Consider the following 27,154-nt stretch of genomic DNA (forward strand, 5'->3'; position numbering starts at 1 on the left):
AATTCCTGCCTGCATGCTGGCTGGGACCCAACAGGACCTGTAATTCAACAACATCTGGAGCTCACTAAGTTGGGAAAGACTATTAACAGAGTTAAAGTCTAGGCCAGTGTTCTCCAAATTTGGACACTTCCAGTTATGTGATTTCAACTCTCAGAATGACCCTGCCAACTGAGAACCTAGCACTTGAAATCTTCACATCTGAAAGCTGCAACAGTTGAAAAGCTGGTCTAGACAATGCTCCTGCATGTGAATTAGGGCACAAATACCACTCTTATAGATTATTTCATGATCACTGTGGATCATTTGAAGTAACCTACCGAAGGAAGAAAAGTCTTGAGATGATCACTTGAAATATGCCAGTTACAAATAAGATAAAGAAGACCACTGAATTGGAGCATCTGGAGAATTTTATGGGTGTCATCAGGCAAACAAAAACAGTCCCACACATGCTTTTCCCAATCTAACTAGGAATCTGAGTGTTGTATCCAACAGACATGGAGGATTCAACGTTGGGGAAGACTTTGTAAGGTGAAATGTTAACACTTCATAGATTTAGCTGGATTGACTGATACTCCATAAAGTTTTGAGATGAAGACCTCTTCAACAAGAAGCTGTGGTTCTTGGGAAATGTCCTGTATCCACACAGTAGGGATTGTCCTGCCAACTCATCTTTTCATGTGATAATGGAAAAAGTCCAAAGGAGAAATCACAGAGAACACAATGGTTGAGAATTTACTCCCAAAGACAAAGCTATTTGGTTACTCTGCAGTAATTCTCCTAAATTTCATGGATGGAACTACTAAAAAAAATTCACTTGTCAAATGGAAGAGCTAGTAGACATATAATATAATGTAAAAAAAAAAAAAAAGGCTTTACAGGTACATAGATTGCCATGCAAAATGACCTACTAACCTCTAATTCAGTGTGTCTCAACCTTGGCAACTTGAAGATGTGTAGACTTCAACTCCCAGAATTCCCCAGCCAGCATGGGGAATTGAAGTCCACACATCTTCAAGTTGCCAAGGTTGAGAAACATTGCTGTAATTTAACTAAATAAAAGGCTCAGTTTTGGAAAATAGGGGAAGATGCATTTTTGTCCTGAGGCAGTCGAACACAACTTCTCCATACAATCTATCAATCACCCCTGGACATACAACCCTAGCAACTCGAGTTCTGGCATGAGAAAACTATTAAAGAGCCAGTATTTATTCCTGTAACAAATAGTTTTCGCCATCCATACTAGAAAAAGGAAGAATGAGATTCTCTTGTCCCCTGCCTTTTCCTTGTAAGATCTCAACATTTGGGGGGAAATGTCATTATACAGCACAATGTACATTATGCATTATATCAGTATTCCTCAACCTTGGATGAAGATGTGTGGACTTCAACTCCCAGAATTCCCCAGGCAGAAAAGCCTCTGTTCAAAAGTTCAAGCCTCTGCCCAGCGCAGGGATCCTCATGCCATCCTGGACAAAGAATTCTTCAATTTTTTCTTGAAACCTTCCAGTGATGAGGACGGGATCCTTATTTGCACCCACAACTTCAGAAAGCAGGCTATTCCAGTGCTTATTAGCATTCACCGTGAGGACATTCCCCCTTATTTCAAGTTTGGATCTCTCACTGTACAGCTTCCACCCACTCAGTCTCTTAAAGTCTGGGGTTAGTAGCACAGGTAAAGCTACAGAAGCTAGCTGAAAGACAAATTTGTCCGTAGATGGCTTTACCTTAGTTAATCAACACCAGGTCTGTAAGGTAACTGCCAGGTCTGTACAAAATGACAATTTTTGTTCATGACTTCAATGCGTGTGCAGATCTGGTAGATGTTACTGAGAACTCTCTACAGAAGAGTGGTGAAACAACCAGGTTTCGGGTCCTGCACAAGCCACAATCCCAGGATAGGACAGGTGGGATGGTGATGATCTTGCAGTGGTTGGGTTCTGCTCTAGAGGTGATAGGCGGTGAATGCCTGTTCATGATGCTGGGTCAGAGAGACAAGCTAGGGATCCTGCTTGTGCACAGCCTACCTTGCTGAATAGCCAGGACATGTCCTGATTTCTTGGAACTGATGGTGGACTACTCTTGGCTTTTGGAGTACTCTATCTGCTCTTGGGATGGGTTCCAGAGACATTCAGGAGTTCATGGCCACCATGGGCTTGTCCCAAATAAGTCTGGCCCCCTACACCAAGGTAGCCATACAGTGGTTCTGGCATTCATGCATGAGCAGGTGGCAGGTGATCTGAGATTAGAGGACAAGAGGGTGAGCCCTTTGTGATGTTCAGATTACATCCTAGTTGCTTTGACACTCAGTGTTATTGACAGCTTCAAGGTGGAAGGCCCAATTAGGAGGGTTCCAGTTGATGCTGATCTGCTGATGGCTAAGAACATTCACTATAATATGAAAAGCCAGTTTTGTCAGTGCTGCAACAGCTATAAACAAGCTTCCAAGTACAATTCAAAATTGTGGCTTTAACGCAACAATATGGCTTGACACCTACGTGTCTGGGGATCACCTGCTTCAAGTAGAACAGACCCGCCCAGATTGTTTGGCCAGAATGGGTTGCTGAGAGCCCCCCCTCACTGAAATCAAAGGAAGGGGCTTAAACTTGATACTTCTGATATTTCTACTCTGGAACACCTTTCCTCCAGAGATCTTAATGAAGCTATCCACAGTAACCCTTTGGAGAGCTCCGAAAACAGAATTCTTTTATGTGGCCTTTAAAGAATGAGGAAGAAGGAAGTAATTGGATGGGGTTGGTGGTCAAGGATGGAGAAGTTTTGAATGTTTTTATGGTTTATGTTTTTTAATTTTTTTTAATGGGCTTTATGGTCAATTTCCATAAACTACCAGGAGTCTTTGGGGAGTTGGCAGTACAGAAATAACGTAAACTGAGCTCCAGTGGGGTGCAATGTTGTGAGTGTTGGATTAAGGGTGGGGACACATGGGTTTTAGTTTATCCTCAACCATGGAAGTTCTATGGGTGACTTTGGGCCAATAATTTCCCCACAGCCCAGCTGACATCACAGGGCTGTTTTAGGGTAAATTGGCAGAGGGAATGACGTATACATCTATATAAATACAGATATGTATAGGCAAGAAAGCAATTGCCTTAGACAGCCAACATGATGCAGTAGTAAAGATACTGGACCTCCACAGGGGAGACCCAGGTTGAAGTCCACTCTCAGCCAGAGAAGCACACTGGGTGACTGGGCCAGTCCCTCTTTCCCAACCCAACCTATCTGCGAGGGTTGCTCTTGTGGGGAAAAATCCCAAGAGGGAGCGCTAGGGACCCCATCCTGACCTCATGAATGAAAAGTGGGAGAGAAACCCCATAAGGAAGAAATGAATGTTCCCCCAACACCGAAAACTAGCCTATCAGGTTAGCTAGACAATGCAACGGGGATGCTTTTTCTAACCCAAAAGGGAGCTCTCATACCAACGGCAGTCGTTCAGCGACTCAGCATCTCCTCCGTAAGTCAGGAGGCCAAGCACAGGGTTTGGCCTTGGTAACAAGAGATGTGTTCAGCTGTAGCGATGCTGGGGGGGGGGGGGTCCTATCTTGCTGGAAAAGGCAGCGAGCCCAGCTTGACTTTTGTCGAGACAAATGAAACCGATCGTGAAGTATTTTGTACATTAACAGGGAAGATAAAATGTTTCCTCTGGCCTTGTATTAGCAATTCTTTTACAGCTACATTTTAATGTCTAACTCGGTCAGTTTCTATGGAGATGCGAACGGTGAGCAGAGAACCTTGGTTTTCGTCTTCTTGCTCTATGTATCAGCCACTTATTACAGCGAGATACATTGCGATGGCAAAGGACTCCAAGCAAAGCACACAATCTAGAGATGATGGCAGGCATCAGGGTAACCTCTGGTGAAATGCGTAGTCGTCCCACTCGCTGTGGCTCTGAAGCTCTTCAGAACCGCATCTTTCCCCCACTCATCCGCTCCAGCGCTTTGCAAGCTCCCATTACGGCCAACTCAGTGCTCGGAAAGAGAACAAAAGCTCTGCACCCAAGTGCCTTGCATTCGTCAATGGGCGGAGATGAACTCCGCCACCTGTACGAATTAGTACAAACTGAGCGGTGGATGGGAAGCCAGCACGGCAGAGGGTCACAGTCAATGTCTTGGGCAGAGTTAAGCGGCACCTTGGTGGAAGCTGGAGGTGATAATCCTAGGTTTCCTTGACATGTGGCTCCCAAACTGTTTTAGGGGAGTTTCTGGGAGCCTCTTGCAGCAAGGTGAGATTTCGGGGAGGTCCCACGGGGCTGGTCAAGAAAGTTACAATTGTGCAATCAAAAATGTGCCCCATATTTATGTATCTCATGCATGGAGCTTTGATTGCCTAGTCATGGCTGCTATCTTGAATTTTTGGACCCTCCCTGATGCCCCGGAGGGAGGAAGAAAGGAAGAAGAAAGAAGGATGGATGGATGGATGGATGGATGGATGGATGGATGGATGGATAGGGGAGGGGAGGGGAGGGGAGGGAGAGAGAGAAGGATGGATGAGGAGAGGGGAGGGGAGGGGAGGAGAGGGAGAGAGAGAGAGAGGAGGATGGAAGAGGAGAGGGGAGGGGAGAGAGGGGAGGGAGGGAGGGAAAGAAAGGAAAGAAGGGAGGGAGGGAGGGAGGGAGGGGAGAGATGGATGGATGAATGAGGGGAGGGGAGGGAGGGAGGGAGGGAGGGAGGAAAATGGATTGGTTGCATCAAATTACAAGCTGAGGCTGAGAGCTGCATATCAGCACTAGGAATCATTCACCTGAGCAAAGAAAGGAACCAGGGACAGCGAATGGAAGCAGGCAAGAGAACCTAAGCAAAAGCAGCACTGAAAAGAAATAAATCACAATCATGCAACTCCAAAACTTTCTTTGCCGACTTTAATGCACTGAGTTCAGTCGTCCCAAGGTTTTTTGCATGCTGGGCCTGACTTCCTTGGCCCAGTCAGACAAAATCTGTTTCTGAAAGTACTTGCTTGTCTGACATTTGACCAAGACTGTCCAGAGACAAAGACAATGGTCACTTCCACTCCTTCTGAATCCCACCCCCTGCTGTCCATTGGAGAAAAAGGGGGGAGGGTGTTTATCAGATGTTTCTGTAGTCAGTGAGCCAGCTCGCCCCTCGCTTAAGAGTCATTCGTTAGCCTGCAGACCCTCACACTCCTCCAAACACAATTGCTGAGAATAGAATAGACACTTTGCTACCATGTTGAGGTGGGAAAGACAAGCAAAGTGTAGCAGAAGGCCAGAAAAAAGAGAAGAGAAGAGAAGAGAAGAGAAGAGAAGAGAAGAGAAGAGAAGAGAAGAGAAGAGAAGAGAAGAGAAGAGAAGAGAAGAGGAAGTATCAGCCCTACAAGATAGTCACGTCTGTGAGATGGGCAGCGATATAAATAATAAGATAGACCAGACTGAGAAACCCATGCCACATATAGGTCAGGATTACTTTTACTGTTAACAGCTGTAGTAACAGAATCTTGCAAGTCTGAATGTGTTTCCCCCTTCCTCCCTTTATCTTCATGTGAACTAGGGAGGGGTTTGTCTGAGACATGTTTTCAAGTTACTGTCCTGGGCTCAACCCCCTCTTATCTGACCACTGCCTTGAAAGTGGCTCTTCTTCCTGTCCTTCAAGGCCATTCCTTCAAGGGTACTCTACAGGAATAGGGAAAGGGGTGGGGGTAGGAGTAGGGAAGGGATAAGAAAACAGAAAGGGATAGGGTAATAGAAAAAGAGGGGGTAGGGGCAGGGAGGAGGAGGAGGAGGAGGAGGGGGAAGAGGAAGAGGAAGAGGAAGAGGAGGAGACAGACAAGCAGGAGGAGGAGGAAGAGGAGGAGGAGGAGGAGGAGGAGACCCAGGCAGACAAGCAGGAGGAAAAGGAAGAGAGGGAGAGGGAGAGAGAGAAGGGTCACATCCCTCAATCTCGCCAGAAACCCAGGAAAAGAAGAGACCCCAGGAAATCCTGGCCTCATTTGCACACAAAACATGACTGTGTCCCCTTTGCATCGTTCCCCACTATTGTCCTCGCACAGCTCCTCAATGTGACTGTGACCCTCAATCACCCAAACTGTCCACCCCCACAACAAAGAAAAGCACAAGAGGGGGAAGCCGACCCACATAAAAACGAGCCCCAGAGGACGACGAGGCTCTAACCTCCTGCGTATCCTAACAAACCGTCACCTCCTCCCAGCCAAGTAGAACACCTTATTTTCCTTGAATATATATGTTGCAACAAGCAAACTACCGAACAAGCACTTATGGCTACATTAGGAGCATCAATATGTCAGGCAAAAATAGCTCTTTTATTTACTGAAATATCTACAGTCAAGCCTCACTAATTCTCACTTTGATTATCTGCAGCCCTGATAAAGCTGGCTTGCTCTGTTCCAGCTGAGATTTAATAGAATGGCCTCCCGTATAGCTGAAAGCAAATACGCTCCCAAAATTGCAAGCTCTGTGTTCCTTCCTCGTTGCAAATCTTATTAGTAGCATTATTGTTTTTACAACTAAAAAGGAAAAGAAAAGAACCCTTATTATGACACTTTTATATATGGGCCTACTCAGAGGCATTAGGGTGATCCACTGGGCTTTAAATTAAAAGTGTCAGATGAAACGAACAGCTACATTTAAGGCTACAGTCTTTTTGACTTTTATTGGACTTGACTGCTTAACTTGCTAATTTGCAAAATTCAAGCATCTGTTGCAATGGATCTCCCAGCCATTAGCATGAATAACTGATGTTCGGCTTTTGTTTCAAATCCATGCAAACGTGGAGAGAAAACTAAATCTTTTCTTTGTTGGTCTTAATCTTCTCTAAACATTCACCTCTTCTGCGGTGCCAGGGTGTCCCGGGGCCGGGTTCAAAAAAATCCCAATGGTGCCAGCAACCACATGATCAAAGCCCCGCCCCCTTTTAACATTCACTGGCCCAGGTAAAAAGGGGGTGGGGCTTTGATCACATAGCTGCCACTGCCCATTTTGATGTTTTTGACCTCCTTGCCCGAGAAGCCCCGCCTCTCTTTATTCCCATAAATATGACGCGTAAAATAAACTTGGCAGCTCAAAAACCTTGATCATAAGGCTGTTCTTGTACAGAAAACCAAGATAGGATTGCCAGAAGGGAAATTTTGGCTGATTGCACGAGCTTGAATTGATTAACTGCTTATCAATGAAATCAATAGATAACTATATTTGGGTGGAATAAAAACATTATTCTACACCAAGCATCTTCTGAGAAGGGACATTCTGTTCTGCGTGTGAAAAGTTGGATTGTACAGGTGTGGAACTACTGACTATTTCTATCACTCAGTTTTTGTTTTTTTTCCCTAAAAAAGTTTCAGAGAATCTTTTAGAAATAAGCAACTAAAGCCTTCAACTCTTACTGTCTGTAACTTTCTCTAACATATGCGTTTGGTACACACTGTTCCTTACCATAAACATGTTCATGCTGAACCCGCCCCGATATACACTTTTTTCATGAACACTTCCAAGTTTATCTTTTTTTTCCCAAGCAATTTTTCCAACTGTGCATTTTTTAGGTATGCAGCTCACCCCAACATTACATTTTTTTCAGCTCACCCCAACACTACATTTTGTACATTTCTTTTTAGCAGAGAAATTTACCAAAACTGATGCTATTCCCTGAATTAGTTGCCTGCTATGCTGTGCAAGGTTCCATTTTTTTAGCAAAGTATGCCAATTGCTTTCAAAGAAACTATGCACAATTGTGGTGTTTATATAAAGTGACTAAAATTAAGTAATGATGTTTACTTAAAACATCATTAAAAAAAAGGGGTTGAGTCATCTTTTACTTTTCAATCAAGCAAACACTTTTAAACTAAGTATTCTAATCAACAAATTAAACAATGAAGGCTTAATTTCCCAGTTTCAAACAGTCCGCTAACATCTTGAATACTACCAACATGTCTCTAGAAGTGCTGGCTGAACTGTTTACAGTGGAACCTCAGGTTACGAACGCTTCTGTTAACGAACTTTTCGGGTTACGACCAGCTCCGGCTGCAAAATTTTGCTTCGGTTTGCGAACTCCGCCTCGGGGTACGAACAGGATACGCGGCCATTTTCCCTCCTGTGACACAGTCCACGGCCATTTTTCCGCCCCTGACACGTGGTCCGCGGCCATTTTTCCACCCCTGACACGTAGTCCGCGGCCATTTTTCTGCCCCTGACACGTGGTCCGCGGCCATTTTTCTGCCCCTGACACGTGGTCCGCGGCCATTTTTCCGCCCCTGACACGTGGTCGTGGGGGGGGGGACTCTCCCTCCAAGCAATAGCCGCCTCCTTGTCCTCCACGCCAGAACGGATTAATGGTAATTACATTGAACCTTATGGGGAAATTTCCTTCGGGTTGCGACCAATTCGGGTTGCAACCAGAGTCACGGAACGAATTAAGTTCGTAAACTGAGGTTCCACTGTAATTTTTTTTTTTTTTAATTAAAACACGTCTTTTCTTCTTCAGGGCTGAAAACTATCAATGATTTTATTGGTCCAACATCTCAGATCTCCTCCTTGCAACTAACAGAACTGATCATCTGAAAAGCCATCAAGGTCAACTTAAAAAAATTGTTATTAACCTTTCTTCGGTCCCTTATCTATCTGGCCCCACCCACAGCTTATTTCAACCCAGAATCCAAGTTACCTACTGCAAAGCCTCCATCCTCACACACCTCAGTGGATTTTTAGAAATCAAAGTCCAGAAGGACAATCACGCTGGTTGACTGCCACAAAAGTAACCAACCATTTTTCTTCGAGACCAAGGCCCCCAAAAGCTTCTCCCCTTCATAAATTCACTCCTGTTGACCAGCCCCGACCCTTCCGTGTTTTGGAAATTAAAAGTTGACCATCCAAATACTTGCCCACCACTGAATGTGGGAAAAGCGAATTCTTTCACATTTCTAGGAAGGACAGACTTCTGGCCTTTGCTTGAGCCAATATCTTTCAAAGAGATTTCAGGAGGATATAGGCTGGGAGCGCGAAATGGGCTTATTTTTTGTAACTGATGTCCAAAGGATATAAAGAACATTCAATGATGCATTAAAATGATCCATAGGAATACGGTCTTGTTTCTGAAGCAGCAAAATACATTGCGTCACAAGGAAAGGTAGTTTACGTGCATCTGTGGAATCTATCCATGGCTAGTTTTATGTCAGGTTCAGCCCAAAGAACTCCAAGAGACAATGCAAATACAGTTCTGTTGCGTTTATTAGCTACAACCTCCAGACAGAAAATCTCCCCAGACTGAACCCTAGCTCCCAAGCCAGCCAGCCACAACACTGTGAATTCCTTAGGGAGGTGCCAGCCTCATCTTCTTGAACTTCCCACGCTACTGCTGGGGGCTAAGAACACGCTTATCTCCCTGAGCCTGGCCTTCATAAGTCCATTCCATCACATTTTACTTGCTACTTGTGTCCAAATTGCATTAGAGGCAAGTAATAGCTGCATTGTCAATAATTCCTCCTCCATTAGATTCCTCAAGTAAATTGTTACCGAACCTCAGAGCCTACGCTTACAGCAACCTCATGGCAACAGACTTACAGTATAACAACCACATAAGACAACACATGGGGCCTTGAAGGCCAGTATAACAACCACATAAGACAACACATGGGGCCTTGAAGGCCAGTAAAACAGAAATGCTAGATCAGAACCTAATTTTTTCAGTCCAGCAAGGCGTCCAGATGGAGCTCTTAATCTCCAATGAGTACCATTATGGTTCTATCACAGAGCATCCAGGCACAGTGTCATCCTTTAGTTATCATTTCATGCTTATCTCCCTTTTGTACGCAGGTAATCCTCACTTGGCAACTGCCTCATTTAGCGACTGTTTGCGGTTATGATGGTGATGAAAAAGTAACTTTACGACCAATCCTCACATTTACAACCTTTGCAGGTCTGTAAATCATTCCCACATACCATTACAAATACAAACACTGATATAAAGATTTGGAGCTGGCACTCACTGCAGCCAATGACAGATTTCCCACACTGTGTTGTACCATAAACTACAATGGTTGAGTTCATACATGGTAAGTCCAAACTACCACATCATGGCCTAATACCATATATGCCATTATCTAGCTTAAAATTCAATATTCCAATACCTGAAGGGCTGCCCCAGGGAAGAGGGAGTCAATTGATTGTCCATAGCACCTGAGGAAAGGTCTAGAACCAGAAGGTGAAACCTTTACATGGGGAGATATAAACTTGAAATAAGGAGGAATTTCCCAATCATGTGTAATAGTATGCGGGAATGACCTATGACCTTAGGAGATGGGGGGAAGAGATGCTGCTTAGGGAATGATCAGATAAGGGGGGCATAGCCCGCAGCTGCATAACGGACAGAGAAAGAAACTGAGAAAGGATCCTCCCTAACCTATCAGGCTGTAAAAAGAGACGGCAGGAGATTTGTACTTTCAGACTTGCAAGATTCTGTTAATGCAGCCTTACAATAAAGTAGAATGAGCTCATCTGGTCGCATTTTCTGTCTGGTCTACCTGGGAAGGCTGACACCATGAGAGCCATTAAGCAGTGGGAAAGCCTGCCTCTTGTAGTTATCAGTGCTCCATCACCGAAGGTTTTCAAGCCAAAGTATGGAGTGAGATGAGGACACCTATCGCGGGTAGGGAGCTAGACTGGAAGATCTCCAAGGTCCCTTCTGGCCCTGTGATTCTGTGAAAATATGGAAATGAGCTCCATGCACCTACCCTCTAGCTGAGTCCTCTGATTGCCCAAGGATGGGAAAGAAGAATATATCTATATAAAATGAATGAGAAGGGAGGAAGGGCAGGAATTTAAAGCTTTAGCCCTACTTACATTTTGGGTTAACAAAGTCGGCACTCACATATGAACAAATAGCAAAAGTATTGTGCTTGTTAAAGTCGTTAGGCCATTTTGTAGGGCATGGGACTTGTGTGCGTGTGTATGTGTGTACACGCGCACCTTTTGGCTTAATTAACCAACAAGCCAAGCATCTCCGGTTTTAATAGATTGCTAAACTACTCCTGCATTTTAATGCGGCCGTAATGGGTCCTGACTGTCTGTTAGCACATACTTAGTGTTATAAAATCTCCCCAGTTATTTCAGTCATGCTTCCTGCTCTGGATTAATCTTCCTTTTCTAAAAGAAATGTTTTCAAATCTTTCTTTCTTTCCTTCTTTCAGTGGGGGGAGGGGGAGACAGGGAGTGAGAACCTCAACAGATTTACTGGAACAAAATGCGAAGAACTCAACGGGCTCAGCTGGTCATTCACACCAAGCCTAGATGGATAATGAGCAAAAGTTAATTACCATTAGATGGCCTTTTTAACAGCCTATTCATTTGCTGCTGATGGGAAGAAGGATCAGCTGCTCCAGGCCAGCTCTCCCAAATCTACATCATCGTCATCATGATAAATGAGGACCTTCACCAAGAATCCCAGCCACAAAGACAGGCACCTCCTTCTGCTTAGTTTGTAAAATTCTCCATGGCTCCCTTATTTTAGATCCATAATGGGAGAAGGCTCCATATTTCCATTTCGTTTCCAGATGTTGCTTCTATCCTTGTGGCCTGTGCTGACTGAGACCAACAGAAGCTAGAGTCCAACAGAGGAAAGGCCACCATTTCCCACTCCTCTTCTTAACAAGACAAAGATTTAAAGCCCTCTCTCTCACGCAGGCCTGACTGCAACATCAGCTGGTGATGTGCACATCCGAATGAGCTGCAAGCTGGTAAGATCCACCTCCCAGATGCTTCGGAGGCAGCACAAAAGAGACCTGAAGCAGAAGGAAAGGAATAAGGCCAGCAAGCCGCCTGGAGACTGCAATCTCATAATCGAGAGATGCCCGTGTGTAGTTGTTCTCAAATTGTTGGAGGAGCACAACCTGTTATCAGATTTGTCCATTACCAAGAGTAGCAACAGATGGAAACTCCTGTCTCTTAGTCACTGCAGAATGAAGGCAGGAGAAAGTGATGTAAAAACTGAACACAGAGTTAATTTTTATACCCTTTGGCTATATAGCAATTGCTGGAATCCTTTCATCATAAATTCTTCTTTATTTCTAGAATGAAGACCCTTATCAGAAGTTCCTGGGCCCCCGAACACTTGTTTATTATTTCTAATCAAGCCTGTTGGGGATAATCTTGATATACCAGGAGTGCAATATATCTAGCAAATTATATTACAGGAATGACTTGTTGTGATCAAGTAATTCACAAGTCTAAGAGAACATGTTCATTCAAACTTGTAAGACTGTTGTGAGCCCTACAAGGCAGACCAATTAAGAAACCAATGCCATGTAGGTCAGACTATTTTTATTGTAACAGCTGTAGTAACAGAATCTTGCAAGTCTGAATGTGCTTCCCTCTCCCTCCCTTTATTTTTGTGTGAACTGGGGAGGGGCTTCTGAGACATTTTCTCAACTTACTTTCTTGGCCCAGGCTCAAGCCCCTCTTATCTGACCATTGCCTTGGTAGTGAGTCTTCCTTCTGTCCTTCAAGGCCATTCCCTCTTCCCTCTATAGCAGTACATGGTACACCTAGAGAACACCTAATTTTTAGGTATATGCAAAGTATTCTATTTCAGAGATGGAACATCCAGGGAAAATCCAGAACATACTATAAATGTTTATAGTAAACCACCGTGAGACCCTGGTAATCAATTATGTAAAAAGTTAAACAAGTAAATATTCTTAGCAGCAGTTTTAGTGGGTATATCTGTGACATTCCAGAAATTCATCTGGGCCTGTTTAGAACTACTAACATCCCCTCTACACTCCAACTGGTCATTACCGATGAGGCTGGCTAAGTGCCAAGATCCAGCTTTGGTTCCACGATCAATGGTGGTCATAGTTTGACTTAAAAACTCCATAGTTCTTTATACTATGTTGTCCTTGATAAAGCAAGGACACCAGATATCCCAACAGAGATCAATAATGGCATCAGGGCAGGGATGGAGGGGTGTCAAAATCAGCAAGATGGCAGATGGACCATCACAACACAAGCCCCCACTCCTTTTGAATGTGCACACTTGCACCATGACACACCATTAACTGTCTTACCATTGTTGACCCTCCACCTTCTACAGACATTGCTGAAGGTTAAGCACTGTAGAAATAGTGTTTGCATAACTTGATGCCACTCAGAAATAGCACTTTTCAATAAATTAATTCTACCCATTCAAAAGGCAATCACCAGATGCTGGGGAATCAACTATGGGGAGACAAGACAATATGCATGTGTGTACATAAACACACACACACAAGTAAATTCTGCCTTATGAAGGTTATTTATATAAAAGTGTCTGTTTGCATTTCTTCTCCCAGTGAAAACACATATTTTGTATACCCTCAAAGCAAACTGGAGGGGCTCTGATCAAGACAACACTTCATATAGTTATTTTACAGAGAAGATAGCACTTAACCTCTGGTCAACTTTGAGGTTTATAAAAAGAACCATCACTTAAATGAAAGCTGCTAAACTCAACAGAACAAAATCAGATAGACAAGGAGATGCAGCCTGTTAAAAACAAAACCAAACTGACTCATCAGATTATAAACTTCCCTGGCAGTTTTCATATTAACACTCTGGAATATTGGCAAACTCTCTGGCTTTTGACGCTATGATGCTCATGGAAGAATCTGTACAGATTTCTATCACAGAAAAACTATGGAGGCTAGAGAGACACAGTATGGGGACATCAAAAGTTGTCTTCTCCACTACTGCAGTAAAACCCAGCTCGACATCTCACCATCAGGGTAAGTAAAAGCACAGCACAGGAAGACAGGCATATAGATTCCCAAGGGTTTGCCCAAGGTAGTTTGATATTCCAACTATGTTCCCAAGAGCTCTGGAATCCCTCAGAAGTTCATCTCTCAGACGTTCATCCAGATGTACAGCGATACACAAAAATGTCCATCTGCATTAATCTCCCCTTCAACTAGGCAGCCAGAGTTCAGTATTGGCCTTGAGTTCTATAGCACATGTGCAAGTCAAGGGACAAGCTTAGGTCAGTACATTCAGAAGAATGCGGCTCCATCCTGGGATTCATCAGGAGATACATTTTTGTGGGAAGAGTTGCTTAGATATATAGCTTTCTCAACGAATGCTCCAAAAACCCAGGGAGGCAGCCTGATGGCTTCCAGATGTTTTGAACATATGCTTCACCCAACCTGTCCAGCAGCAAGGGATTGTGGGTCCTGTAGCCCAAAACATCTAGAGGGCACCAGGTTGCTTACCCCAACCCTAAGGGCATATACTGCATGCATATATACAAACACACACACACACACCATACGTATGCACTGACCTTACTAGTTCCCTCTTCTCGTGCAAACCTGATATTCCATCCCAACCTTTCCTCAGAAGACTCCAAAGCTTCCAGATTCATTACAGATTTGCAGCATGCCCTTCAGATTAAGTTCAATTCCCAAAGTAAAACAATCATAATAATTTGTATTACCATTGTAATTTTAAAGCAAACAGGACCAAGGGAGAAAGAAAGCAAGGCCATCATCTTACCTGAGCTGCGCCTGCTGTTGGAGTAGCTGCTAATCGGGGCCCTGGTGCTGATTTCACAACATCGGTCAAGGGCACGCTCGTCTCTGCCACAAGTCCTACCAAGAAGATCAATGAGGAGAAACAAGATGAGGGATGTGTCTGAACTCCTTGGCAGATGAATACGTTGCATTGATCTTCCTCAGGCGGGTCAGTCTTCAGAAGTGAAGGATAAAGAGTAAAGATTTTATTTTCAAATGCACAGATCTAGGCATGTGGGGTCTCAGAGATCACATTTGGGTCAATAATTCAATTTGTCCCATGGAGGGCAAAGCTGGCCACACAGTTGCAAGTTCAACGGTATCAGTGATTGCTGAAGAATGATGATAAGGCAACAAAGAGATGAGAAATGATGAAGAAGGAATAAATTCAAGGTCCAAGCTAGTTTTTTTGTTTTTTTTTGAAGGGGATAACACAAAGGGAAAACTTTAGCTCACTCTTATAAATATAGCCACAAATGTTATAGCTCCATGGTCTGATCCAGAGGATTAGCCCTGTTAGTGCGCCCATACACACATATTCACACATGTGAGAGTCTTGTGGTACCTCCAAGTCTAACAAAACTACTGGGCAGAAGCTTTTGTGAACTGGAACATGCTGGGATAATGGGCTTTTGTCCACCTAAGTCTACAATGTAATAATTCAGGAGCCTTTTAGAATGCCACAAAACTGTCCTTGGGCATATACTTATGCAACAATACCTTAGTCTTATGTGATATAAAGGAAAAGCAGGAATCTCCTACCAAAGTTGACTTACCACTAGCAGCTACAACAGTCACTCTTTATAAGCCTGGTGTGGCTACAAATGACCAGAACTATACTGTTCTAGGAAGCACTCTCCAAGAAAGAGGTGACAGATAAGGTCCTATAATTTTTTTAAAAAGCTCTGCCTTCCTCCTTAACACCATATAACTATTGTTATCTCAGCCTTTCCCAGCTTGGTGGCCTCATCCTTCTTCAATGGGCTGCCCTTCAGGTGGGTGAAGACTAGAAGTGATTGATCCATGGAGTTACAAGGCCAACACAAGCAGAGGATGCCATCTGGGGGAAGGATGGTATTTTTTTTCCCAGTAAGGGGATTTCCTTCCTGGCATTTCATAGATTACATGGTTAGTAAGCCAGGCATACTTCTTTGATCCCTCTTGTCTTGCAAGATGGACCATACCTCTAGGACTGGGATTTGCAAAAAGCTGGAATGTAGGGCTGGGGTGGCTATAGACCAAGGTGGGGGGTTAGGGGAGACAGGTTGGCCCAATGAAAGAAAAAACAAAACAGCCCACTGAACTGCTCCCCTACCCCCAAAATCTCTTGCTGCTTTACTGGGTGACTTTTAAATCACCTTGCCTTGAGAAGAGGAGAGAAAGAAGAAAGAACAACCATATAATGTCACACATTAGGGGAGGAGAGACTCAGGAATCACTGCTAGCCATGAAAGATCATGAGAAGATCCCAACACAGAAATGAAAGATCTTGTATGGAATATGTGACAGTTGGCCTCAATTATTCTGTTATTTTATTTGGGAGTGCTGATTATGTCTCTAGTTCTTTTGTTTTTATGTTTCTGACTAATTGTAAGCCACCCAGAGTTGCTTCTGTGAGTTGGGCTGATGTATACATGAAATAAATAGCATAAGCAAACCAACAAATAAATCAATCTGGTGAAGATCAACTATTGTAGAAGAAGATGAAAGACAGCTGGGCCTGAAGATTCTTCCTTGAGGATCAAATCTGATCAAGGTAAGGTATCCCGATCCAAGAGAGCATCACAGGAAACAGCAAACAAGAGGGCAAATGTATGCTTGAGACCCATCTAAGAGGCAGCTACCTTTAGTGTATTCTACTGGCTGTACGCCCAATGCTTAGAGGGCCTTCTGGTTGACTTACCATGGATTGCCCTGTAAGCGGAACCTAAACAGGCTGAATTAGCAGTGTCAATAGTGTACACTGGAACACTGAACACATCGGACAGGACCTGAAAAGAAAAAGAAGATCTATGACAACCTGATTAGGAAACAAAGTCACTCAGCAATTTGCTTCCATTGCCATGACAAGATTTGCAGCCAGAGGAGACCTGATGCTAGGAATCACAACTGGGAAACCAGTTAAAAAGTAGTTTAAGGCACCTCTTTGAAAAGGATATGGCCCAATGGCAAAAAGTAACAGGTATAATGGAGCGTAATAGTTCAGGTATTGGACAAGGACTCCAGAGGCCTAGGTTGAAATCCATCCTCAGTCATGGAAATTTACTAGGCACAAAATAATGTAGAGATAACCTTGATGAAAGAATGGATGAATCATTATGGGAGGAAACATGACAACTCAGGCATGGGAAAGTGAAAAACATGAGACAGAAACTCAAAATAACCCCTTCTTGTTTCTGTTTGGTATAAGATGAAGTAGAGAGAAACTCTGCCAGGCTTTCAAGATTCTGTTATATACCCTACAACAATAAAGTAGCATTCCTCTAATCTTGCAGTGTCTATTTCCTGACCTGGCCTACCTCAAAGGGCCAAAACCAGGTGACTTTGGGCCAGCTGTTCTCTCTCAGCCTACCTCAAGGGTCATTGTGGTGGGGATAAATTGAAGGGAGACCTTCATATAAACCTCCTTGAGGTCATGGAAAAAAGGTGGGATATAAATCTAATGCCTGCATAGATTACAGATTGTCCCCAGGTTTTGTAAACCCTGACTACATAAATCCAATTCTATGGAAAAGTGCACAAGGATGCTTTGCTCCTGGAGTTGGCAACAATTCAACATGAGCCAAAAATCAGCTAAAACAAGAGCTCCTGGAATAGAATCTTTGAGTCACCTAGTATTATCTGTATTCTATTATGCTGCTTGCAAATTAATTGGCAGCTGAGTTCTTAATCAAAAGCCAGATCTAAGGAAATATTGCACTTTTTAAGCCGAGCAGTCTGCTGGAGATCATACTATTCTTGTCAAAGGTGTTTCATGTTTTGGGAAGAACCCCAATGGCCAAGATCTGTGCTACTTTTCACATTATGCCTTTCCATGAAAGAACATTTCCCTTCCAATGCTGGAATATGCAAATAATATCTTGACAGACAAAGTATTTAATTAAACCCAAGAGTTTAGTTTTGAGAGATATTACCAGGACACAGTGTCAGGCCCAGCCCAAGAACAACGATGAAACAGTCCAGTCTAGCACAGTTCCTTTATTTGCTTACACCTTATAGACAGAATCTTGCCAGACTAAATCTATACTACAGCAACTAGTGGATATACCCTGTGAGATTCTAGGGAGCGGCTATCCTGAATCTCTTTCTATTCTCACACTCCCCCTGCGGACTGTGTTGCCTCCTCCCCCCTCCTGGAATGCACCCCCTCCTTCCTGATAGCCTTGATCTCCCACATCACTCTCCTCCTCGTAGATACATTCCATCACACACAGGGTCAAAAAGGAAGGATCAAGAAGATATTAGACCACAGACGAATTTATACAGTGCTTTCCTCAACACTTCACTTACAAAGATCTTACCCATAGAAGAGAATATATGAAGCTCAGGGTTGAACTGTAGAGTCCTTGGTACTCTCTGAGCTTGGTTGTTTGATTGCAGACGTTTCATTGCCCGACTAGGTAACACCATCAGTGTAAAACTGCACCCCCACCAATACGGGCAGGGCAAGCTACTAAGGTGGTACCTCGGGATACGAACTTAATGCGTTCAGTGACTCTGGGCGTATCCCAAGTTGGTCGTAACCCGACGCAAATTTCCCCATAGGGTTCAATGTAAATCCGGTTAATCCGTTCCGCCCTCCGAATTTGGTCGCACCCCGAAGCAAATTTTCCCATAAGGTTCAATGTAATTACCGTTAATCCGTTCTGGCGTCTTCAGGCCACGCGTCAGAGGCGGGAGAACGGCCAGGCGCCGCGCACCATGGCGGGAAAAAGGCCGGGTGCTGCGCGGCGTGGCAGGAGAAGGCCAGACGCCGCGCGGCGCAGTGCAGCGGGAGAGCGGTCGGGCGCCGCATGGCAGGAAAACGGCCAGGCGTGGCAGGAGAACAGCCGGGCGCAGCGCGGCGGAAAAATGGCCGCAGACCACGTGTCAGGGGTGGAAAAATGGCCGCGGACCACGTCTCAGGGCAGAAAAATGACCGTACCCCGAGGCGGAGTTCGCACATCAAGGTAAATTTTTGCGGCCGGAGCTGGTCGTAACCCGAAAAGTTCGTTAGTAGAGGCGTTCGTATCCCGAGGTACCACTGTATATATAAACATGGAGCAAACCCCACACTCACTATCACTGATGATGTTACCTAGTTGGGTAATGAAACATCTCCAATCAAACAACAAAGTTCAGAGAGCACCAAGGACTCCACAAAAATCTTACTCATCTTTACTCATCCTTGGGGGAAAAAAAACCTACTCCAGCCTGCATCCCTGAGAAGTACTGGAGTTCAGATTTCTTAGTTCACCAACAGTATGGCCAAAGAGAAATTTAAGATTAACCATATACTTGTCTAAACATGGGTAGCAAAAAGGAAGGAGGCCGTAGGACTGGATATAATTGTCTCAGTCTCACTTAAAACATACACTGGAAAAAATGCAAGGATTTTTAAACATGTAAAAAAAAAAGAAAAAGTATTTGAGCAATTCCTGGAGCTTGGCATTTGCTAAACAGGCAGAGTTAATCTGGTTGCTCAGAGGCAGCTTGGCCCCAAATGTAGCCTCCTGAGTTCTTACTAGAAGCTCTGGCTATCGACCCTAAAAATGCTCTTCCCAGAAATCACATCCTCAACAGAACATTTCTGCATGCTCTGGCTATTATCTTAGCTATGCCAACTATAGACAGAATGTGCATGCAACAGGACCTTAATTTATTTATAATCCTGCAAACATGGTAACTGCTTGTCGTTAACCTGGGTACAAAGAGGCTAATGCAATAGAACTGTAATGCAGGACAGTAGTGACACCTGGACAATAGCAATGGGGACCAATAACACTGTGGCTTATTGACTATCCCCAGCTGTTGACTTTGAAAGTCATTGGCTTTTGATTTGCCATGTCTGGAAACCCAGAGATGTGAGCTTCTGTGGTTTTCCACTACAGATTGACATGACCTCTTCTTCTTGGTGTCACATCACAGTCCATGGATGTGTCAGCTAATGAGCTGACGCCAAAAGGCATCTCTACAAATGGAGGTGAGCTGGATTCCATCAGCAATGAGAACAGGAAACAGTGGCCGAGAGAATGGTTAAGGAAGGTCTCTTTTTAACTATCCACTTTCAAGTCCCTTTTCTAGTTGTAAAAACAGCGCCAGGTCTCTGTGCAGCTACCTACAGTCCTGGGAAAAGGTGAAGAAGCTCTGAAGTGTTGCAAATAATGTATTACGTTTGTACTCCTGTGGCCTCCAAAATACCTTTTGGAGATCAACTCCAAATGGCCGCACAACTATCTAGTCTCCAGTATTTGCACATAATAGGTGCTGAAGAGCAGGTTGTGCTCACACCGCTGTTTAAACAAGATCTATTTTGCCTGAAAGCTTTCACTGCAGTTTCCTAGACCAACTTGGGGTTTGCTCCAGATGGCTTCAGCAGCCATCAGAATTCTTAGCCTTTGTGTGGAAGGACATTCTAGGTTTACCCTGCCCTGGTCACTTCTACAGGTACATCTCCTACTTCAATTTCATTGCCGGCTAATTGCTCCTTAGGATCTGCCTGTTCAAGGCCTTGATTCCCTGGCTTTGATTCCTGAACTGAGAGCCTGGCTCAAACGGCACACGAGATGCTAATCTCAAATGCAAAAAGCCACACTTACTTGTAAGATTGCCTTATTATGGGATGCCCCACCAGTAGCCAGGATTTTTGTGGTTGGCACTACAAACAAAGAAGAAATGAAATTAATGGGGGTACAACACGATCCCATCTATATGACAGAAGATTATAAAGGGCTACAACTTCTAAATGCTAAAACTCATTAACCGTGGTGCTGAAAAGACCAAGAGCTGACGCATTTGTTAATTGGCTTACAGGGTTGAACACATACTGGCGGGTCAGGCAGTTTGATGAGAGGATTTTGTCCTTGTTTTATATAAAACAAAGGGCAGAATTCTGACTTGACCCGTCACATGCCATGTGAAGCAGTGAAGTTGGGCATTCATAGCTTCATCACATCCACCATTTACAACAAAGGACTATTTGGGTAGGCGGGATGTCCTTAGCATCTCTGTTGCCCAGCACAAAGTGGCAATTCCAGCCTTGATCTCCAGCTTGTAGCTGACGAAGGAGCAGCTTGGATCTTTCAAGAAATTGCACTGGCTGTGCCTGCTAAAATTCAATAAATTTGTACTGAAATTCCATGGGGACTGATGTACAATCCTCCCTCACCACCACCTTTTGAAGATAAAGGCTAGGACTCCATGCGTGCTTCCTTTCCAATGCGACACAAACATTCATCAAGAATAATGAATAGAGTTGTGGAACTCTAAACTTCGTGTGTATGTGTTGTTTGAGTCAGTCTTGACTTCTGACAGCTGCCTGGACAAGTCCCTACAATTACCTTGGCAACATTTTTTTTCAGAATTGGTTTGCCCTTGCCTTCTTCCCAGGGCTGAGAGAGAGGGACTGGCCCAAAGTCACCCAGCTGGCTTCCATGTCTAAAGCAGGACTAGAATTCACAATCTCCTGGTTTCTAGCCCAGAGCCTTCAACCACTACCCCAAACCAGCTTAATTTTATGCCACTGTTATTATTTTCCTTCTGCCTCAGTAGGGGCTTCCATTACACAAAAAAGAATTGAAAGAGAGCTGTCCAGTCAGCAAAATTCCAGAAAGCACAATGATCTTCAACATCCCTTGTAAATCAGACGTCAATGAAAGCCTGGCAAACACCAAGGCACCCTTCGCTAACCAGGCACTTTCACCATGCATTCCTACAGCTCACAGAATTCTCAGCCAACTTGTCCAACGAAGCAGCTGGTAGAGAAAATCCAGGGGTGACAGAAGTCCAGCATATTCAAGTTAGCAAAAGCTGTCCTAATCGGTATAATATTGAAATGGGGTCCAAATCCAAACCCTTAGGAAAGAAGAAGAAAAAAAAATTCTGCAGCAAGGTTGCAGTAGAAGGCCTGCCCTTCAGGGGTGCCACTTGACTAGGTCTACATCAGAAGAAGGTCTGCTCTGAATTCCCTCCCCATGGAAATCAAGGGAGAGTGGAGTAGAAAACAGGTCTTCTTGGTTGTAGCTCCCACATTATGGAATAACTCTCCTGGAAAAGGCATTCAGGCATGTCCTTCAAATGATCTCATTTCAACAGGTCTTTGGATTCCATAGCGCTTATAGGAGATTTTCCGTTTTTGTTTTGTTATTATTAGTAGTGGGTTATTGACTGTCTGCCTTTTATTTTTAATTGTGAAACAATCAGTATTGGTTTGCTCAGGTACAACACCCAGAGTCAGCCAGAGTGGGGTGGCCTTTAAATGCTATTATGAATATAGGAATTGAAGGTCTGCACATCTGGAGAGCACCAGGTTGGAGAAAATGCTTTACAATACCCTAATTTAACACAGGAGTTGTAATGATATGTGGGGATGACCTTGGGAGACAGGAGGAAGAGCCGCAGACTAGGCAACGGTCAGACAAGCATCAGCTGAGCCCGCATAAGGAATGGGGGGCTGGCAAAGGGACCCTCCCTAGTTTCTTGGGCTGTAAAGGAGAGGGGGGAGAGAGGTACTTCCAGACTTGGAAGATTCTGCTAATGTAACCTCACAATAAAGTTAAAGCTGGTACTTCTGGGTGAGTTTCTTCTCTGGACTACCTTGCAGGGCTGACAGGACCAACTGCTTGGCCTGCTTGAAGTTTCAAAACTAAGGGTGTCCACAGGGAAGGATCAAAAATGTTAAGATGATGGTTCCAATCACATAGTCAAGGCCACCATCTTGCCCTTTTTCTACACACACGCCCCCCCCCCCCCATGGAAGCCTCTGCTTTCCTTTGGCTCAGGTACTCCCAATGCAGTCAAAACCTGTGCTGAGAGTTTGAGTGTCATCCACCAATAAATTTAATCAGAACTTCCTTTTCGGGGGAAATGCACAAATTGGGTTTAAAAAGCCATTAAGTTCCACGTCAGTGTCAATAAATAACTCAACCACACAGCCGAGTAATTCCTTGGAGAAAACAAGTTTCAATTCTACTTGTACACAGTGACAGGGGCTTGCCAATATTTGCACAAAGGTGTCACAAAAGCCACTGGAAAACAACCTCTGAAGCCACCACACTCAGGAGACTAAACAAACTAAACAACCAAGCAAGCCGCAACTGAAAACTACCCTTTATGGCAGTGTTTCTCAACCTTAGCAACTTTAAGATGCTGGCTGGGGAATTCTGGGGATTGAAGTCCACACATCTTAAAGTTGCTAAGGTTGAGAAACACTGCTTTACGGTTTGGTCCCCAAAAACATCTTTCTGCTTTTCTACAAGACCAACACGCATTCCGGGAAAAGAAGTGGGAAGTTGTGATGCAGAATGTAAGCATTGTGCCTGGAGCAGCTAATCTCAATCAAACAGAGATTAGCAGGGAGATTACTTCTTTAACAGTCACATTTATCTGGAATTTCCAGGAGAGCTTTAGGTAGTCCCTGTGCCTCAGAAGGCAGGATCTGGCCAAGAAACAGAAGCCAAAACAAAGAGGGGTAAAATACAGCAATTCATGAACTATGCCCTCCAAGCCAGCAATATTTGAGAGAATGGGAGTCCACGTAAAGCCATAGTAATAATCTGGGATCTGATACAGAGGACTATGGAATCCTTGATGCTTTCTAAGCTTGGTTGCTTGTTGGCAGATGTCTCATTACCCAACTAGGTGCACTGCTGATGGTGCACCGATGATGTTGCCTAGTTGGGTAATGAAATGTCTACAAACAAACCACCAAGCTCAGAGAGCACTAAGGTCTCCACAGTTCAACCCTGAGCTTCACATATTCTCTTCTATTGACATAGAGGAGCCAGAAGGAGGAAGGAAATAATCACATTTTCTTCTGGCTGTTTTTGCACTCCTGGCTCCGAGACTTGAGCTATTCCTCCGCACCTAAGAAAGGGCAACTGAGCTGATATCACATCATTCCATTCCGCTGTTCTTTTCCAACTGTCCATCTCTCCTACAGCTAAAAGCATCTCAATTTTTCCTTGGAAACATTGCTCTGCCTTCCCTGGCTGCAATGCTGCTGCTCTGGCATTTTGAGCAGCTGAGAGAAGAATGGGGAAGAGTTGTACATCTCAGTGTAGATAAAAGAGGACTTTGGTCCTCAACTGAAGCTGGGAGGTTCTGTGCCATCCCTAATCTCTTTCCTGATGTGTCAGATGATGGCAAGGATTCTCAGAGTTAATCTAACAATCTGGAAGGCACCCAGATGAGTTACTGTGCCCTAAAGCAGATAGCTGGGCTTATGCAATGAGTACTAAAATCTTCTCATTTGCTCCTCCAGGAGATTTTAAGCAAGGAACCATTGCAGCTAAATAAGTCAGAAGACTCTTTCTAAGAACAAACACTCATTTCCTTCATTGGCCTGGTTATGTAGATTGGGAGATGATGGATCCCTTAGCAGGCACCAGGTGGTTCCCATCTATTCAACGGATGGATTCTCAGAATCGGATGCTGCTGTTGCCTAGCAACAAGAAGATACTTACAGCTTGGAAATTTAGCTTATAGAATCCAACAGCCTGAAGGAAAAAACCCACAATCTAATTTAAGATTTATCATTTTAACTAAAAGCAGGAAAGAAGCCATCATCCCAATTATTAACACGGCTTTCCCTAACCAGATGCCCTCTAAAGGTATGTACAACCACAACTCCCCCAGCACAGCCATACTTGCAGACTATGTTAGGAATCGCAGTTGGACACATCTGGAAGACTCTGGGCTGAGGAAGGCTGGGTTTAATATATTTTCAGAAAGCGACAAGAAAAACAATACAACAGGCAGGGAACTGTCACATGCACCTGCTGAAACTGAAAGCTGAGGAGCGGGAGATGCTGAGGAAACAGATCCAAGCCTCAATCATTCATACCACTGAGACAGAACTACAAGACTGAAATGTGAACAACGCCACAGGACAACCTGCTTCTAGTTGTGCCTTCTAGGTGAGTTGGGGCAATGACTTCCAATGGACACCCTGGCTGAGAACTCTGTGAGTTGATATCTCAGAGCTTCCTGAGGGCGTGAAGTTGTTCCCAACTGAAACCTTCTTCTGTCCTGAACACAAGGCTTGCTCGCTTCCCACAACACGGCTGCCATCTCTCTTTATTAGTAGGCTCTTTCAGATACAGTAAGTTGTACACCAGATAGCAACATGCTATTAGGGATGGCAGCTTTTGTGTTGTGACAGCCATTTTGTAGACAGTAAGGAAGATGATCCTGATGGACATATGCAGGAACTATTACCGAAGCAAAAGGGGCTGAAACTTTAAGTCCAGGACAAGAAGATAACATTTGGAAGCAGATCAGGCAGATGACTCCCTGATTCACTGGACTATAAGAAGGAGGAGAAGGTCCAGCACAAGCAGACTTGCAAGATTCTGTTATTATGTGGAGCAGGAGTGTGGGCCGGAAGACAACCAAGAGCTTCACCCACAACCCTGCTCCACATCCCACCAACTTAGCAGGGTAATTTGTGGACAGAGGTTTACCAGCCTTACAGAAGATGAGTTGACCAGTCTTCTCATCACATGGGCTTCCAGAAGACCAGTGAATCTGTGTTCAGTAATAGCCCAAGTGATAGGTCACCTGGGCAACTTGAAAGTTGGGTAAAGCTTCCAACCCAAACACCCACCCACACTCACCTAAGCCTGTCCCACCATGCTTTAAGAAGAGTGAATGTGGTGGTTTTTCCCATTGGAAGATGACAATGGATGGAAGGGGCCACAAAACTGGGAAATTTTACCACAGGTGGCAGGCTGAGAGAGGGAGAAAGAAGGAAAGAACAGGTCGGATCTCTCCTCTCTCCCCTCTTGCCATAGGTAGCAGAAGGAGTGGGGAGAAAAGACGGACAATGGCTTCTTTAGGGCCAGTTCCTGATCCCACGGAATGATCACCAGCACCAAAGGAGGCATTCCTCTTTATATATTTATTTTATTCATTTATTCTGCTTCTTTGCAAAGGCAGAACAGAGATTGGAAATGCAAGCAGCGCTACTTTAAACTGGCATAAGGTACCATACAAGATAATAACTGAAGAGCTTTTAGAATATTCAGGCAATTTCTGAACAACATATTTGCATGCCATGGAAGTTGAAACTCAGCAGACCTGTTTCGAGAAATATGAAGCAGGAATTTTTGCAGAGTGGAAGAAAACTTGGAGGGGGAGGAGAGAGGGAGAAAGAGAGATGCATAAGAGATCAATAAAATGGAGGAGCCAGCTATGTTAGCTTCTGAGGCATGGCTAGATCTAGAGAAATAGCATTCTCTGCACTTCCAAATCTAAAGAGTTGAGTTTCCACAGAGGTTTCGAGAGAGATGCAAAGCTTTCAACAGCTCCCAAACCCTCAAAAGAGTATTGCATTTTTGACATGTGTTGCAAAAATAGAATATCTACAGGCACTCCACATCTGGCAAGGAAACAAAAAAAAGCAGAAAACGCTAATAGTCCCCTCTAAGTTAGCCACTCTCCAACGGGGCCTTCCAGTTTCAACATCCAGAATTTCTGGAAGGCTCAGAAGACTGAGAATCCTGCAGTGTTCCAGACTGGGGAAGGTCAAAAGAATGCACCCCATGACAACCCCACTGTATTATAAATATATCCTATGCACCTTTGACATCCTATGATGGAAAAGTTAAGAAAAAAAAGGCTCTCCAGACTTTACAGAAGGGATCTGTAAATGGGTGTGAGGGGAGGGAGATAATAACCTCAGTTAATTGCAACTAGCCATAGTTCCCTTCCACATGCCTGCTTCTTGCTAATAGACATGCAACCCTCGTTCACCCTTGAAGGCGCTTTCCTTTGGCAGCTGTCAAGCGTGCTGTGAAAAGCGTGAATTGGCTCTGTGTGGAACAGACTGCTCATATGCAAGTCTCTATTTTTAGTCACCTACGCATTATCAATATTCTCCATATTCCCAGAAATAGTATGAAATGTTGGCTCCTCCCAAAAAACCCACACACATGCTCTCTCTTTTTCTGCGTTAATATTTCAAGAGGCACAGAAGGTTTGGTAGGCCAAAAAGGTTAATTATACAATGAATAAAATAAAGTCCTCGAATAAATTGGATGTTTAACAGATAATGGAGCAAAGGCTGCAAAGTGGCCAAAGAAAAAATGAACATGCAAAGAGCAGAGACTTAGGAGATATCTGCGGTGGGTTTAACCTGTGGGGGGTGGGGGGTCTTTATGCCACCATAGATTAAGGCCTGGGCATCTTCCAAATGAAATGCAAAACTTGCTTGAATCAGTGAAGCTCTTCTTTAGGGAGAAAAATGAAGAGCAATTCATAATTAGCAATATCCAGGAAAATCCCTCAGTTTGAAGAAATGCTATTCTGCAGCCCTTTTCCAACCTGTTTCCCCCCCCCCCAAATATGTTGAGACTCTAATGCCATTGGTGTGTTAAGGGGGAAGTCTAGGAGACCTCTAATCTCAGTCCAACTTGTGAATGGAAATTGAGCCAAGGTGGTT

General features: G+C 44.1%; 1 protein-coding gene across 9 annotated transcripts in view; it reads right to left on the minus strand.

Annotated features, from left to right (window-relative positions):
* The window catches only part of XYLB (xylulokinase), an 84,397-nt gene that overhangs the window by 1,600 nt on the left and 55,643 nt on the right, over positions 1 to 27,154 (minus strand). For 7 of the 9 annotated variants that reach the window (XM_088150846.1, XM_007428356.4, XM_088150847.1 and 4 more), the window contains 3 exons: positions 20,313 to 20,371; positions 16,418 to 16,505; positions 14,498 to 14,592 (listed from right to left, as the gene is read on the minus strand). The exons of 1 other annotated variant lie outside the window; for it this stretch is intronic. In XM_088150846.1, coding sequence (XP_088006972.1) covers positions 14,498 to 14,592; positions 16,418 to 16,505; positions 20,313 to 20,371 — 242 coding nt within the window. Of the gene's footprint in view, positions 1 to 14,497; positions 14,593 to 16,417; positions 16,506 to 20,312; positions 20,372 to 27,154 lie in introns of those variants that run through there. One more of the 9 variants, XM_025166733.2, reaches the window with a different exon arrangement.

The sequence above is a fragment of the Python bivittatus genome, unplaced genomic scaffold (genome assembly GCF_059951505.1).
Source record: "Python bivittatus isolate LINGU-HERP-01145 unplaced genomic scaffold, Pbiv_v1 ctg000610_np1212, whole genome shotgun sequence".
Classification (NCBI taxonomy): Eukaryota; Metazoa; Chordata; class Lepidosauria; order Squamata; family Pythonidae; genus Python; species Python bivittatus.